Source organism: Desmodus rotundus, chromosome 6 (assembly GCF_022682495.2).
Source record: "Desmodus rotundus isolate HL8 chromosome 6, HLdesRot8A.1, whole genome shotgun sequence".
NCBI classification, from domain to species: Eukaryota; Metazoa; Chordata; class Mammalia; order Chiroptera; family Phyllostomidae; genus Desmodus; species Desmodus rotundus.
In genome coordinates this window covers 75,901,348-75,915,338 of record NC_071392.1, presented here as the reverse complement: position 1 = coordinate 75,915,338, position 13,991 = coordinate 75,901,348, and the positions used below count along the sequence as shown (strand labels likewise).

The window sequence follows — 13,991 nt, the reverse complement described above, 5'->3', positions numbered from 1 at the left end:
TGTTATCAGAGACGGGGGGAAGAAATGGAAGAGAGGACCCCTTGTTGAGTTTAGGTCTCCTGAACACACACAGGATCAGTTCGGACGTTCCCATGACACAGGGCAGGGAGATCGAGCTGCTTGCTTGGCTTCTCATCCAAGAAGAGACCGTCCCAGGTCTCTGAGTAGGAAGGGCTCAGCTCCCTGAAGACTCCTGCCCGGGTGCGGGCTGCTGTGGGCTGGGCCTGGCTGTGAGGTAAGAGGAGAGTCTGTCAGGTGTGCACCGAGGCACCAGGCTGGCAGTGTGGCTGTCGCCAGTGAAGCTGGCCGAGTCCCCAAACCCAGTCACCTCTTGCATGCAGCAAGGAAGGTCCAAATCATTGCCCTTAAAAAGTGTATAGTCTAGGGCACTGATAGAGTTAAGATTTGGTCTTTAAAGAATACATTTTAAATAATTATATCTATTTTAAAAAATAGAATTAGTTTGATTCCGAATGGTCTTCCTTATGTGGGCATTTGTCCTCAAGATGGAATATAGGAATAATTTAATGTATTCACTTACTGTTTTCTCTCAGGAATTTATAAGCTTATAATTAAATTGCATCAGCTACAGCTGCCTCAACCATGTGCAGTCCAGGCTCGTTTTATCCCTGGGAGAGAGCTATTGTTTTATGCCTTTGGCACTTTTTTACCTATTTACCTGAGTGTTGGTTTACCTCGTTTCATGAGTCACTTGTTTGACCTCTCATTTTTTTGAAGATTGTTCTAAATGAAATTTCTGGATAGATGACGGCCCTAGAGGTATTTCATTCTATCTGCAGATTTGATCATTAAAAATATCCTCACAAGTAAAAGAAGCAAAGGTGGAAAAGACAATGAGTTTCTGTTTCTTTTATTTACGTATTGACCCCAGTATCAGAAGTTACTTGAAAGTATGTGCAACTTTGTACAGATTCCCTCCTGGGATTGGATACAGAAAGAGGCTGAGATAAAATCTGTTTTCAGCGTGACTCTGCACGATGTTATTTACTTTCTCCGCTTACCAGCCTATGGGGCAAGAGATCTGTTATTCTAGAGCAGTTGAGTATTAGAGTGGAACAAGTCCAAAGCATGGCTTTTTTTTTTTTTTTTTTTTTTTTTTTTTCCTTAATAGTCTGTGCTTGCTCTGGTCAGGTGGTTCAGTTGGTTGGAGCATTGTTTTATACACCAAAAAGTCATGGGTTCAATCCCCGGTCAGGGCACATACCTAGGTGGTGGGTTTGATCCCCAGTTGGGGTGTATACACAGACCAATGTTTCTCTCTTTTTCTCTCTTTTCCTGCCCCAGTCCCCCCTAAAAAATCAGTGACTCTATCCTCAGGCGAGGATAAAAAAAAATCTGTGCTTTTATTTTTAAAATACATAGTTTTACATCAACTAATCATGATTTGGATTTCTCCTCCGGAATTATGTCACCTGATTCTCTTTTGCTAAAAGATAAGAGAACAGAGGTGTTTTAGCTAACCATTTGTTTATCTGTTCCCTGTTGTACAGGTGCTTGAGCCATGCCAGAGAATAATTATCCAAAAGATTTTAAACATGCCCTGGCTGGTGTGGCTCAGTGGATTGAGTGCTGGCCTGCAAACCAAAGGGTCGCTGGTTCAATTCCCTGTCAGGGCACATGCCTGGGTTGGGGCCCAGGTCCCTAGTGGGAGATGTATGAGAGGCAGCCACGCATTGATGCTTCTCTTTCTCTCTTTCTCCCTCCCTTCCCCTCTCTCTAAAGATAAATAAATAAAATCTCAAAAATAAAAAGATTTTAAACAAAGGAGTTCTGAATTTTATCTGGTCAAATCACTGGAATATACCATTAGAAAATGTCTGGCCGTGAATAAAATCTCAAGTCATGTGGATTAAAAATGACTTGCTGCTTCCACTCACCATGTTTCCGTAAAAGCAGTTTTCAAAATATGTTCTCTTAAAATAGCTTCAAAATAGTTCCTGGTCGAATGGAAACAAGTGTTGGGAAAATTCTCTTGTTGCAGACGTATTCATTAGCGTGGTGTTAGCATTGCCAAAAGGAAGGAGAACATGCCAGGGCAAACACGCTCAGCCCTGAGAACCTTCCTTTTCTGAATTCCTGGCCTGTCCTTTCTCACTGCTCCCCTCCTTGTCCAGAAGTTCCATTGTTGCCATCATTGTCCAGAATGTAAATGGCTTTGCCACAGATGCTGCCTGCAGCTTAGCCAAGAACAAATGTACAGGAGATATATATACATATGCTTATTTAAATTTATTTGCTTTGAGTATTTTTCTAACAATTAAAAAAGGCTGGTACAGGAAGAGGATTGTAGTCTGGGAATTGTTAGTGTTTGTCTGGCTGTGCTTTTGTCCCTGTTTTCTGCCTGCTTTGGAATAGTCATCAGATACAGTGTTGCTTGGTGGTATTTTAGCATGTTGGTAGCTTTGTATTCTCCAGAATACTTTTGTTCCTAAACATGTGCCTTACAGAATAAATTTCCTTTAAGGCCTTAAACTCTGGACATTTCTTCTTAAGTCTTCTGTATTCGGAGCTCTGGCCATTGTTATTAAATCCTGCGGTTTTAGGGCTGGTAGAGTAAGACTGGAGATTTTAGAGATGATAGAGTCCAGCTATTTCTCTTTGCTGGTAGAGAAACGGGCCCGCAGAAATGAAGTGACCTGCCCAATCTCTGCCAGTGCTTTCCTCTCTGCAGGCTGATTCTGCCATCTGTCACAGAGCTCGGACAGGGCTTTCCACTTCGGAGGGGCACTGGAGACTGGGCTCCAACCCATTCATTACTTAAAAATGTTTTCTCAGTCCTTTTTGACCCTCTTTTGATTATGTACTCTTAGGCTCAACCAAGCCAAAAATCTAGATTTAATTGAAAGCAGTGTGGAAACTATATTGATTCCAAATGTAATCTCCAGGCCTTGTACAAGGAGGGAGGCACCTTAACCTTTCAGAGACAGTTTTAATAAACATATAAAGGTCTTTCACCATAGCTGTTTTCTTGACATACCTTTGAGGTTTCCTGTGACATAAGTTGTTGAAGCTTTGTCCTTACTGGAGGACAGGCAGCTCATTCCATTTTGCTTGGGATTGCCATTCTTCATTCCTTCCCCAGCAGGCTTCCCACCTTACTCAGAATGAAAGTCAGCATCCTTAAAGGGACCCACAAATGCTCATTATCTCTCCGACCTCTCGGCAGGTCTTCTGCCCCTTACTCCACTTGAGTTTCACTACCCTCCTGCCGGTCTTCAAACACACCCGGCAGACTCCCGGAGCACCTTGCACCGGCTGTCGGGTTGCACACACTCTTCCCCTGGCTGCCCAGTGACTCCTCCCCTACTCACACCCTTCAAACTAAGTCACCCTCTGGCAAGGCCCTCCCCGGCTGTCCTGTTTGACGTTGCAGCCCCACCCCAGCATTCCTGTTTCCAGCCCCTTCTTTGCTGTGTGTGTCTCCATAATACTTGCCACGTTCTAACAGCACCTCTGTTTTTAAAGAGCTCTCCCGGTGATTCTTCCCTGTGGGCAGCACAGGAACCTCCTGCCATCTGCTGTTGCTTCACTAGGTGTTCCTTACAGAATTCTAGCCGAAGCAGAATCTTAAGTATCAAGTTCAATTTTAAGTTCTCAATTCAAGCAAAATACTTCCCACATAACAGAACTAGTCTCTTGAGTTAGACCGTATAGTGGCCAAACAGTAGTGTGTCCCGTGTGCCAGGCAGTGTCTTGGCAGTTATGATAGCAGTATGTTCCTCTATGTAACTAATCTTGACGACCTGGTGCCTCATAACCTGGGGCTCTTCTTATTTTTTGCGATGAATTTGTGTTATTTAAGCAAGAGTATTTAAGATATAAACACTCAAAATGGTTGATTTTCGTCGTGCTTTTCCTTGAAAGGGTTCAGCACTGGATAACCTATGTATAGTTAGGTTTACTTTAGAGTGTTTGCTGCTGTTTATAATTTTTTTTATTTGAAAGTGTTTCTCAACTGTTAAAATTAGACGTAAAAATTGTGGCAAGTAGAAGAGTAGTAGTAGAAATGGTTGGGGGGTGGGGGGTCTCTAAAGCTGACTACTGTTGACACTTGTGTGTTTCCCTCCAGCCTTTCCACATTGCCGTGACCCTGCTTCTGGGGCGGGGGGCGGGGGGGTATGTAATTTGAAAAGTATAATGGAAAAAATCTTTCCATCACAAAGAATTAAGCACTGTTAAGAGTTGGATATATTTGCTTCTGGTTTTGTATCTATGTGTACACTTTTTAAAAAATGGAGCGAACAATATACAAACCATTCTGTCTTTTTTAAAGGCATATAGTGTTATAAATTCACCTTTAATTACTGTTCCCTGTTCCGTCCCCTAATTCTACCGTTGGCTCTGCACTCTCACTGAAGTAATTACTTTTGCAAGTTTGATATGTGTTGTCCAGTGCAGTTTCTGCACTTGTTACCATGGAGAACACATGGCGTTGCTTTGTTTTAGTTTCTCTAAATGGTATCATGTGGTAAATACATCATTCTGCAACTCTTTCCCCCCTTGGTTTGGATCGATCCGAGTTGCTACTTAACAGTCTAGTTCATGACCTTGGCTGTATGGGACCCCTAGTATATGGATGTGCTTACCGTTTTTCCAGTCCCTTTTGCTGGAGTCAAATTTGTTTCTTAGCTTTTATAAGTAATGCTGCAGTGAATAGTCCTCATGGATCTTCTCGAACACTATATTTTTCTAGAGTCATGTAGGTTTTTATCCTGCTTTTTCTCCTCTTAACCTTAAGACATGAGCATTTCCATTGGCTTAGTAAAACCTCTTCATAAACACATGCTGCTTAAGTCTAGACTTTGAAACATCTTCCATTTCCATAATAAAAATTAATAGGAAATTGTAATTGGGTATGAGGCTTTTTCTTTTTACATCAGAGTAGTGTGAACATTGCGTGGGTTCTCTTAACAGTAGTAGGTAAAACAAACTATTTCAACAGGGATTAAAAAGCAAGCATTAGAGGCATAATCAGTACTTGGAGTGGTTAGAGCAGGCAAGGACTGGCATACCTGGGATTTCATGTTCGCCTCTCCCTTTTCTGAGTCTAGAGAAGTTTCTTAGATTTTCCGAGACGTCCTGTGTCACAATTCATTCTTGAGGGTCGTCCTCTGATGCCACTTCTCTGAATCTTTCCCGACAACTTCCTCTTCTCTAACCGTTATCAGCTCTGTGCATACATTGCAGTTACTTCTTCGTGTCTCGCGTCCCGCTGCTGCAGCGACCTCCTCCAGAATAGTGTGTTGTTATCTTGTTCCCTGAACAAGCACACTGCCTGACACACGGGTGTCGACCAAATAGAATTTGAATAAAGGAAAGTGAGACCATGTGAGGGGGTGGTGAGAAAGAGTGGGAGTGGGAAGTAGGGATGGTCAGTTTAGTAATCATTTCAGTCTTTGAACGCATGGGATGGAACAAGGAAGTTTTGAAAGGAAATGAGGTGAAAAGGATGATGAAATGACAGCTTTGACAGTGGATCTCTGCTCTAGAGCTATTGCCAGCTGCATGTGCGCAAACTGATTATGTACCACCAGTTTTAAGGTAGAAAATAAATGAATTTCTCCTTGGGATTTAAACATCAGTACATTTGTTAAAGTCCATACTTGTTCTTCTATGAATAAATCAAAAAAACTTGGATCCCTGACAGATCTAGGCGTCTTACAGAATTTTTTTTTTAACTCCTTGCCTCATTTCTTGGTTGCCTCGATTTTAATCAAAGCTGGGTTTCCTGGAACGAGTCAACTAAAGTTAAAGGAAATACTTTGGTCACCGTCCTTATGAAATTCTTTGTGGTTTGGAAGCGGTACCCCTTTAACATTTCAACAGTTCATTGATGTTCCGCGCACAGTGTGGCTGAACGACACCAGTAACCGAGTTTCAGAAAGAGAAGTTCGAATGCAGAACCTCCAAGTTTAGAGATTGGACAATGAAACTTTGGGGAGGGGAGTCAGAGAAATGCTTTCTTAACTTCTGTCGTGGCACTAGTTATAAATTTAATACTGTAAATTTTCTTGGCGAGCACCTTCATAGCTCAGAAAAAGTTTCTTTTAATGATTATTTTGTATAAGAAGTTGCATTGCTTTCAGAGATTGTTAGTGTGTTTTTTCTTTTTTTATTGGAACTCTAATGTATTTTAAGTAAATGCCATTGCCAGGAGAATATATAGTTTTATCAGTAATCAAAGATCTAAGATTGAAAGTAATGAGTTATGGGTATCATCACTTTTTTCCAATTCTGAAATTGTTTCCGGTACAGAAATACTTTAAAACTAATTTTTCTCTGGATACTTTTTGCTGCTAATTAACATCTCTTTTTACAGGATTCATGAATAAAATTTTCCATCCCAACATTGATGAAGCGTAAGTAACTTTAAAAATGTTTAAACCTTAGCAGCAACTGCCCTTGATTAGCGTTCATCTCTCTCTCCGTTATACAGAAGCTTCAATTATCTTTTTGGGCTTTATCGGCAGATAGGACTGTACGAATGGTCACTTAGACTATAGAGTCCCAGGGATATGACATTCTAACCACTTAGCTCCAACTCTGCTATTGGACTGCTTAGCTTTTCCATTGTCATGAGTGGGCCCTTCATCTCCTTGGTAGCCTGCAGCGTCTGTTCTCTCTGTGCAGACACAGCTCAGAGAGCTGTTTTCGGTATAAGATTTATCATTTTCAGCCCTTAAAGTATTTCTCAGTGCGCAAGAGTAAAGCAAACATGAATAATTATAGTTCCATTTCAATTACTGAATCTTAATTATCCCTTTCTTTCCTTCTAATATGAGATTTTAAAATGTGATACCAGGTGCCCTCTATTTTGTTATTTTCAGTGCTGTTTAGAATATATGATTATTTGTTCTGCTTTTTTTTCCTTGGTAAGGCACTAAATTTTGGTACTTCATGCGCATACCCGTACATACACATATGGGGTGTTCTGACCCCCGTGTGAGGAGGTTGCGGACCTGCATCATGCCCCGTGGTCCTGTGATACTTCTGTGTACCAGGCATCCTAACAGCAGGATGCTCCTCACGTAACTGTAGTGTAGTCATCAGATTCAGGGATTGGATTTTAATGTAGTAGTAGTTTTTAATCTACTGCCACATCCCAGCGATGTCCTTTTTAGCACCCCCCCCCGCCCCATTCAATAAAAGGATCCAATCTAGGCTCAAGTATTGCATTTAGTTGTTATGTTTCTTTAAACTAATCTGAAATTACTTTAATCAGCTTTTTATGAAATTGGTATTTTTAAAAAATTGAGACCAGTTATTTTATAAGGTGACTGTCCCTCAGTTTAGGTTTGTCTGGTATTTCCTTATCATGACCCTGACTGTGCACTTCCGGCCAGAAAACCACGAAGTAGGTTGTGTCCTCCTCAGGTGTCCTGTTCTGAGGCACCCAGGTCTGCCGGCCTCTGGGTGCCAGTGTTCATTCTCATCACCTGGCGAAGCTGTGGTTGGTTTCTCCATTGTATAGTTACGGTTTTCCCCCTCCAATCTGTAAGGAGACACTGAAGACAGGGTGGGGGGAAAATAAGTTAACAGTTGTTCGGTGGAAAATAATACAGAAATGAATAATAGTACAAGAATAAATCCTGTTTCATATACTCACAGCTGTAAACCTACTTTTGCCACACCCTGTGTATTCTCATCGTATTTTTTTCAATGATCTATTAAAAGTATTTTTCTTGATAAATAAAATTAGTTGCCAGATACATGCAACTAACTTTCTGATTTTTAAAAAAATGCCATTCTTTCCATCTGTTTCAGGTCAGGAACTGTGTGTCTAGATGTAATTAATCAAACTTGGACAGCTCTCTATGGTGAGTTTGGCCATGGAATATTTTTTAGAGATGTTGAGACACTGCCTTAAAAAATGTCGTGTGGCTTTTCTTCTCTGATTTAAGATGTTTTGTTGGGAATGGGAAGGGATTTTAAAGGTCTGGATGGGAAAGTTTGATCACTGGTCGGGGGGGGAAGTTTTCTCATAAGTTTAAACTCTGGTGTAGCAGAAGTTCAAAATAATCTTGCGAGGTTCCGAAATTATAGTGATATATGCAGACATAGAGATATATATAAAACTATTTGCATGTCTGTGTATATTCACAAGCACATTGTATACTGTTTATCTGTAATATCTTTTATTTTTAGAAACACTTTTAGAAATGTCCCTGTGAAATGGTACGATATATAAAGAGGTTTGGGGGATCATCTGTTTCAAAGGCCGGAACCTTGCCGTGAAGCAAAGAATAATTTAGCTTTACCTTAGTGCTAAAGTTGACATCTCTTCCAGTGGATCCACAATGAGTTGCCTAGCTCAGCAAAACACCATGCTAAATATCACAGAGAAGTACGGGGAATATCAAGCCTTCTCTCCCTGAGCTTGTAACTGGGTTGGAGAACTAAAAATATTTTAAAATACATTTAAAGTTAATTAGGGCTACAACAGATTGGTGTGTTTACCCCCATCCCCATGTCTGAGGTCTCATACGTCAGAGGTCTCATACGTCATAGATCCACCCTGCTATTGTGCACCCCACCCCATGAAGCTTCCCCTGAAGCTCGGGCTGGAAGTAATGTCTGGCCACTCTTACATTTTATCACTCTTTTTTGTGGCCTGCATTTCCTTTCTATATATTTTGTGCTACCAGGTTATTTCTACCTTAAGAACCAGTTGAGGTGTGCATGTCTGATTTGTCTTTAAGTCCTGGTTCTCCTACCAGAGTGCCTCGCACACTGATGCGTTTGACAGAATGAGTGGTACAAACAGGTGCTAAGAGGCACAGGAAGAGTGGGGTAGACCACTTTAGGTTGGGGTTAACCAGGGATGGCCTCCTAGTGTTGAAGAGTTTTGAGACCTTTTAAAAGTTTAAGGTGCATAGACAGCTATCTTAATGCCACCACAGTCTGTGAGTCACCTTGCCACGCACCCTTGTGCAAGAATGGTGCCTGAGAATCTCAGGCAAGGTTGGTCACCGGCAGCACACAGTAATCCGTCTTTTTTCTCCTCCTAATTCTGCCATTTAAGAATTATTTCCTCTGCCTGGAGTTTTCTTCCCTAATCTTTGAGTGGCTGGTACCTTTTCTCACCTCAAACATAACTTCCTGCAAAGCCACCTTTCCTAGCCCCTGCATCTGAAGTAAATACCCCTCCGTAGCATGGCACCCTGTTTTAATAACCTGTCTTTAAAACCAGGGCTTGTTTGTTGTTCATCTTGTCCTGTTAGATGGTGAGCTCCGCGGGAGCAGGGGCTTTGTAGTGTGCGCACGCGTACACACACACGTGACTGAAACAGTGCCTGGTGTACAAGGGGGCGGTGCAGATCTTCTTTGAATTAACGAGTGACTTCATCATGCCCGGGACTGTTTAACATGAGAGTTTTTAGGGAAATTACAGCTTATGAGGAGATCGGGCAGCAAGAAGGAAGATACACTCCGGAGCCCTTTTAAGGTGGTTGGTTTGGTAAAAAAGTCTCATGGCAGGCTGCCTGGAATATCTGATGTCGTGATGTCTTCTCTTAAACTGCATTCACATGTTAGAAATGTACATGACAAGATACTGCAAGCTGGTTCCAGTTACAGTAAAGTAAATTGGATGTTAGTTTAACTAATTCTTTTACTATTGACCAGAAAATCTTTGTGGAAGAGGTTTGCTGATTCTCAGGTACCTCACATCTCAGAATAGATTGTTTTTGTTATTTTTATTTATTTATTTTTCACTTTTTTTTAAGACTTTATTTACTTTTAGAGAGAGGAGAGGGGAGGAGAAAGAAAGGGAGAAAAATATTGACTGGTTGCCTCTTGCTAGCCCCCAACGGGGGACCTGGCCCGTTGCCAGAACTGGCAGCCTTTTGGTCTGCAGGCCAGCGCTCAGTCCACTTAGCTACACCAGCCAGGGCAGGACAGATTATTTTTAAATTAGTAGCTTTATGGAATTATAATTTACATACATAAAATTTACCCATTTAAAGTGTGTAGTTTGATAGGTTTTACTATATTCACAGTTCTATATGGTCATTACCACATTTTCATTACAACCACTTTGATCCCCCCAGAAAGAAATCCCTTACTCTTAGCTGTCACCGCTTTCTCCTTCCATCCCCACTCCCCAGGCCTAGGCAACGACTCCTCTACTCTTTGTCTCTAGATTTGTTTACACTGGACATTCCTTATGAATGGAATTATAAAATACGTGGTCTTTTGTAACTGGCATTTTTTTTTTTCATTTCATATAATCTTTTCAAGATTCATCCAGTCGTAGCATGTATTAGTAAGAACTTCATTCCTTTTTATGACCGAACGATGTTCCATTGTACAGATATCACACATTTGTCAGGTGGTGGACATTTGGGTTGTTTTTACTTTTGGGCTGTTACGAATATTTGTGCACCAGTTTCCATGTGGACATAGGTGTTCATTTCTGTTGGGTGTTTTACCGAGGGGCAGGTTACAGGGGGAATGGTTAGCCATTTGTGGAACTCACAGACTGTTTTTCCAGAGTGGTTGTACCATTTTACATCCCCACCAGCAGGTGAAAAAGTTCAGAACAGACTTGGAAGCAGAACGCCAACATGACCAAGTTTTCATCCTGTCTATAAAATGTTAGAACATGTTCTTGTATTACCTTGCAAAGCATTTAATAAGTAACAGATTAAGCCTCATTGGTCAAAGTGAACTTCGATTCCGTATTACCTGTGTTTGAGTTACTGTTAAACGTTCCATGTCATATAAGAGCGTGGACATGCTGTCGTTACAGGTAAGTGCAGGAAACGAGAAGAAATACATTTGGAATATAGTCCAAAAGTATACTGTGTGTCAGAGAATTGCTTTGATATTTTGCTTTAACCCAAACTTTTCTGCAAGAAAATTTTAGAATTTTATTTAAATTTAAAATATTGTAAATTTAAATTTTCTTTCATGGATCATTTTAGGAGCAAGTAAATATGATTTGTATCAAAGTATTTGTAGAGAGGGCTGGTTCAGAGTACCTTGTTTCTTTCAGACTCACCTGGTCTTGAGATGTAAACCAAGTTTTTATTACAAACCGCTAAAGCCTCTGGCATTGAAGATTAACTCATAATTGGTGAATTCTGAATCACTCAAATTTTTGCTGTAGTTCTTGAGAGAATCTTCATTCAAAGGCCAAAAACAAAATAATCTAACTTAGTATGTAACAACTGATATTACAAAGTTGGCATATTAGCACAAATAACTGAAAAGCAGAGGCTTAGCCAGGCAGTGAAAACGTCTTTCAACACCTCCACTGTCCAGTATGGTAAGCGGCAGGGATTACCTGAGAGGTTCCCTGCAGGTCACTGCCCCAGGGCCTGCACTGTGCAGTGGGTTTACATGCCTGTAGTATGACAGCAATTCCCAGTTGAAATTGCAGACTTTTCTTACCATAACTTGGCAATAAACAGTGCTTATGTTTGTAGCAAATTTGGTCCTCTATTCTACCCTCCAGCCTCCCTCCACCCAAAAATAATGATTTCTGGTAGCCCATGTGATTCATTGCTCCTGTTCTCATCCGGGTTTTCTTTGCCAAGCATACAGCAGTTTGTTCATTCAGAAGCTCAAAACTGGTATAATTGTAGTTTAATCAACCAGTAATTTTTAATTTTATATTACTTAACCTTGCAAGAGAGCTCATTACAGTGGGCAATTTGGCTAATTTTCTAAAGATGCCTGCCATCAATATGAAGTTATCTCTTGAGTGTTCAGGTTCTGTTGTTACTGTTGTGCATTAAAAGGAAAGGCGAAGGTGCTATCACAGAATGGGGGATGCATTTGGCCTCCTGTGCCTTAGCATCTTCTCTGTACGTCTCTTCCTGCTTGCTCTTCCAGACCAGACAGCAGTGATAAAAGTGCTGGGAAACTTCAAATGTAGCCAAAGGGTCTGGATTTCAGTTTCAAAAACAACTGTAATTTTTAAAGACTGGTGGAAGGAAAGTTCATTAAGCTCATAGTTTCATAGCTTATGAAAGTTTATAAGTAGCTTTTTAAGCTCCCCCTTCTATTTTTCAGATTTTCCTTTTTTACTCCAAAATACATAATTTATCCACAGTTGTCTTTTCAGCCCACACTCCTGGATGTCAGGTACCTTCACTGAAACACAGCTTTAATATCCCCCCCACATGTCTGGGCTTTGCGTACTTGACCCCGACCCCTGCAAATTGTGTTTATCTCAACTTTCATTTTACTCCTCAATTGACTTGGTAAATTATACTTATTTTGTGGATTAAGTTGTGGACATGGGAGGTGGAAGACAATTTTCTTATAAAATCTGGCAGTTTATAATTCTATTCTTGCCCTTAGGGTTGCTAGCCCATAGACCGGATACTTCCCTTATTTTGCTGGTGAGAACAGTCAACACTTGGGAAATTACTTCCCTTAGGTCATCTGGGGTGTCATAGCAGACAAATGAAGGTGACTGCAACAAAAAGAATGCTTAAGGGACTTTGAGATTAGAATTAGACAAGAGAAACAAAGTTTCTTTTACTAGGCATTTAGAAAAAATTTTAAACCATGAATTTATTTAATAGTAATAAATTACGGCCTAATGCATTTAAGCTGCGAAATGAATATAAGCCTTCTCATGTTGGAAATGCTTCCTCCACCTCTCTTTTCAGTTAGATAGCCTGCGAATCTTTCCGAACAATTCAAAGTTTGGCTGAAGGTAAATGTACCTTAAAATAATGCTTTACTTGGAATTAGTGTTTGCTATTTCCAGGTTTTCTGTGTAGTTACACAGATAAAAGGTATATGTATCTGTCTTCATGGATGATTGGCCAACAACTGTTTGAACAGGCTTGAAAACCCAGTATTGATCCGAGCATGTGGGAATCACAAACATGGTCCTGCCTTCAAACAGCTGGCTGTCGTCGTGAGTCTCTGGGACAGGCCAGGTAGAGCAGTTTCTCACAAGTGCTGCGGGAGAAATGTCAGCGGTGGTAGATAAAGAAGAACTATGCTGAGTTTGGATTTGATGGCTTTGGCCGAGCTTATTAGTCCATCACCCCCCTCCTTTATCTGTCTGCTGGAGATACTCAGATGTGGTGTTGGCATGAGGCCCAGGAGTTTAGTCCACTGTACACAGACAAGTGGGATCTTTTGGGTTGAACAACTTAGCGGAAGTTCGTTAAAAACACCACGTTCGCATTCACTGGTGGTCAGCGTTAGAACCGTGGAGTGGCCCAGGCCTTGTGGATTGCGGGGCATGAGCCAGACTATGAAAGACAGCCACAGCTTGGTTCTACTTTCTTTGGGGCTGTAGTTTCAGGACTCAGTTGTGATTATATGGATTTGTTTTCTCTGTATTTGCTTGCAGTCGCTGCGTATAAGTCAAGTCTACCCGTGCACGGCCACCTGTCTTGTAATTGTGTGACGTTATCTTGTTCTTTTCTGACATTAAGGACAAACTAAATTATCTAGTAATTAAAAACTTTAATAATGAGTTTTAGTATGACTGTAAGAATACCCAAGTAGTTAATTATATATTAACTGCCCTCATTTCTGGAAGGTTAATAACAAATCTTATTACCATGTTTTAGCTTGCAGTTGTTCGAGGTAATCAGGGTCATGCCATGTTTGAACGAGGATGACCTCTGAAGAACACCTAAGGAGGGTGGTTAATGTTTTGAGATTGACATGGCAACCAAGGGGGTTGTTTTTGATGAAAGAGCCTGTTTTCTTCATTCTGATCGAACTGTTAGCATTCATTTTCTTCCGCAGGGCCCTGTAGACACGTTCCATGGTGGGGAGGGAGCTGCGTTTAGGCAGCGGGTGGGAACTGATTCTCTGAGTTATGGAATGCTTTAAACTATTCATGTTACATAGCTACATACCTCTGGTTGGTAATCTGGCACTTAGCAGAATGTGTCTAGTACCTTCCATCTTTGACATTGCCCTTTCCCACATACAACAGAGATACCTATATTTAGCTTGGAATACTTAAAAACTAATGCTGCCTACCACTA

The 13,991-nt window shown here is 40.9% G+C and overlaps 1 protein-coding gene across 2 annotated transcripts in view; it reads left to right on the top strand.

Annotated features, from left to right (window-relative positions):
- The window catches only part of UBE2H (ubiquitin conjugating enzyme E2 H), a 99,203-nt gene that overhangs the window by 70,965 nt on the left and 14,247 nt on the right, over positions 1-13,991 (top strand). The window contains exons 4-5 of one of the 2 annotated variants that reach the window (XM_024554961.4): positions 6,341-6,380; positions 7,786-7,838. The exons of the other annotated variant lie outside the window; for it this stretch is intronic. Of the exons in view, the coding sequence (XP_024410729.1) occupies positions 6,341-6,380; positions 7,786-7,838 (93 nt within the window). The remainder of the gene's footprint in view (positions 1-6,340; positions 6,381-7,785; positions 7,839-13,991) is intronic. 2 annotated transcript variants of the gene reach the window in all.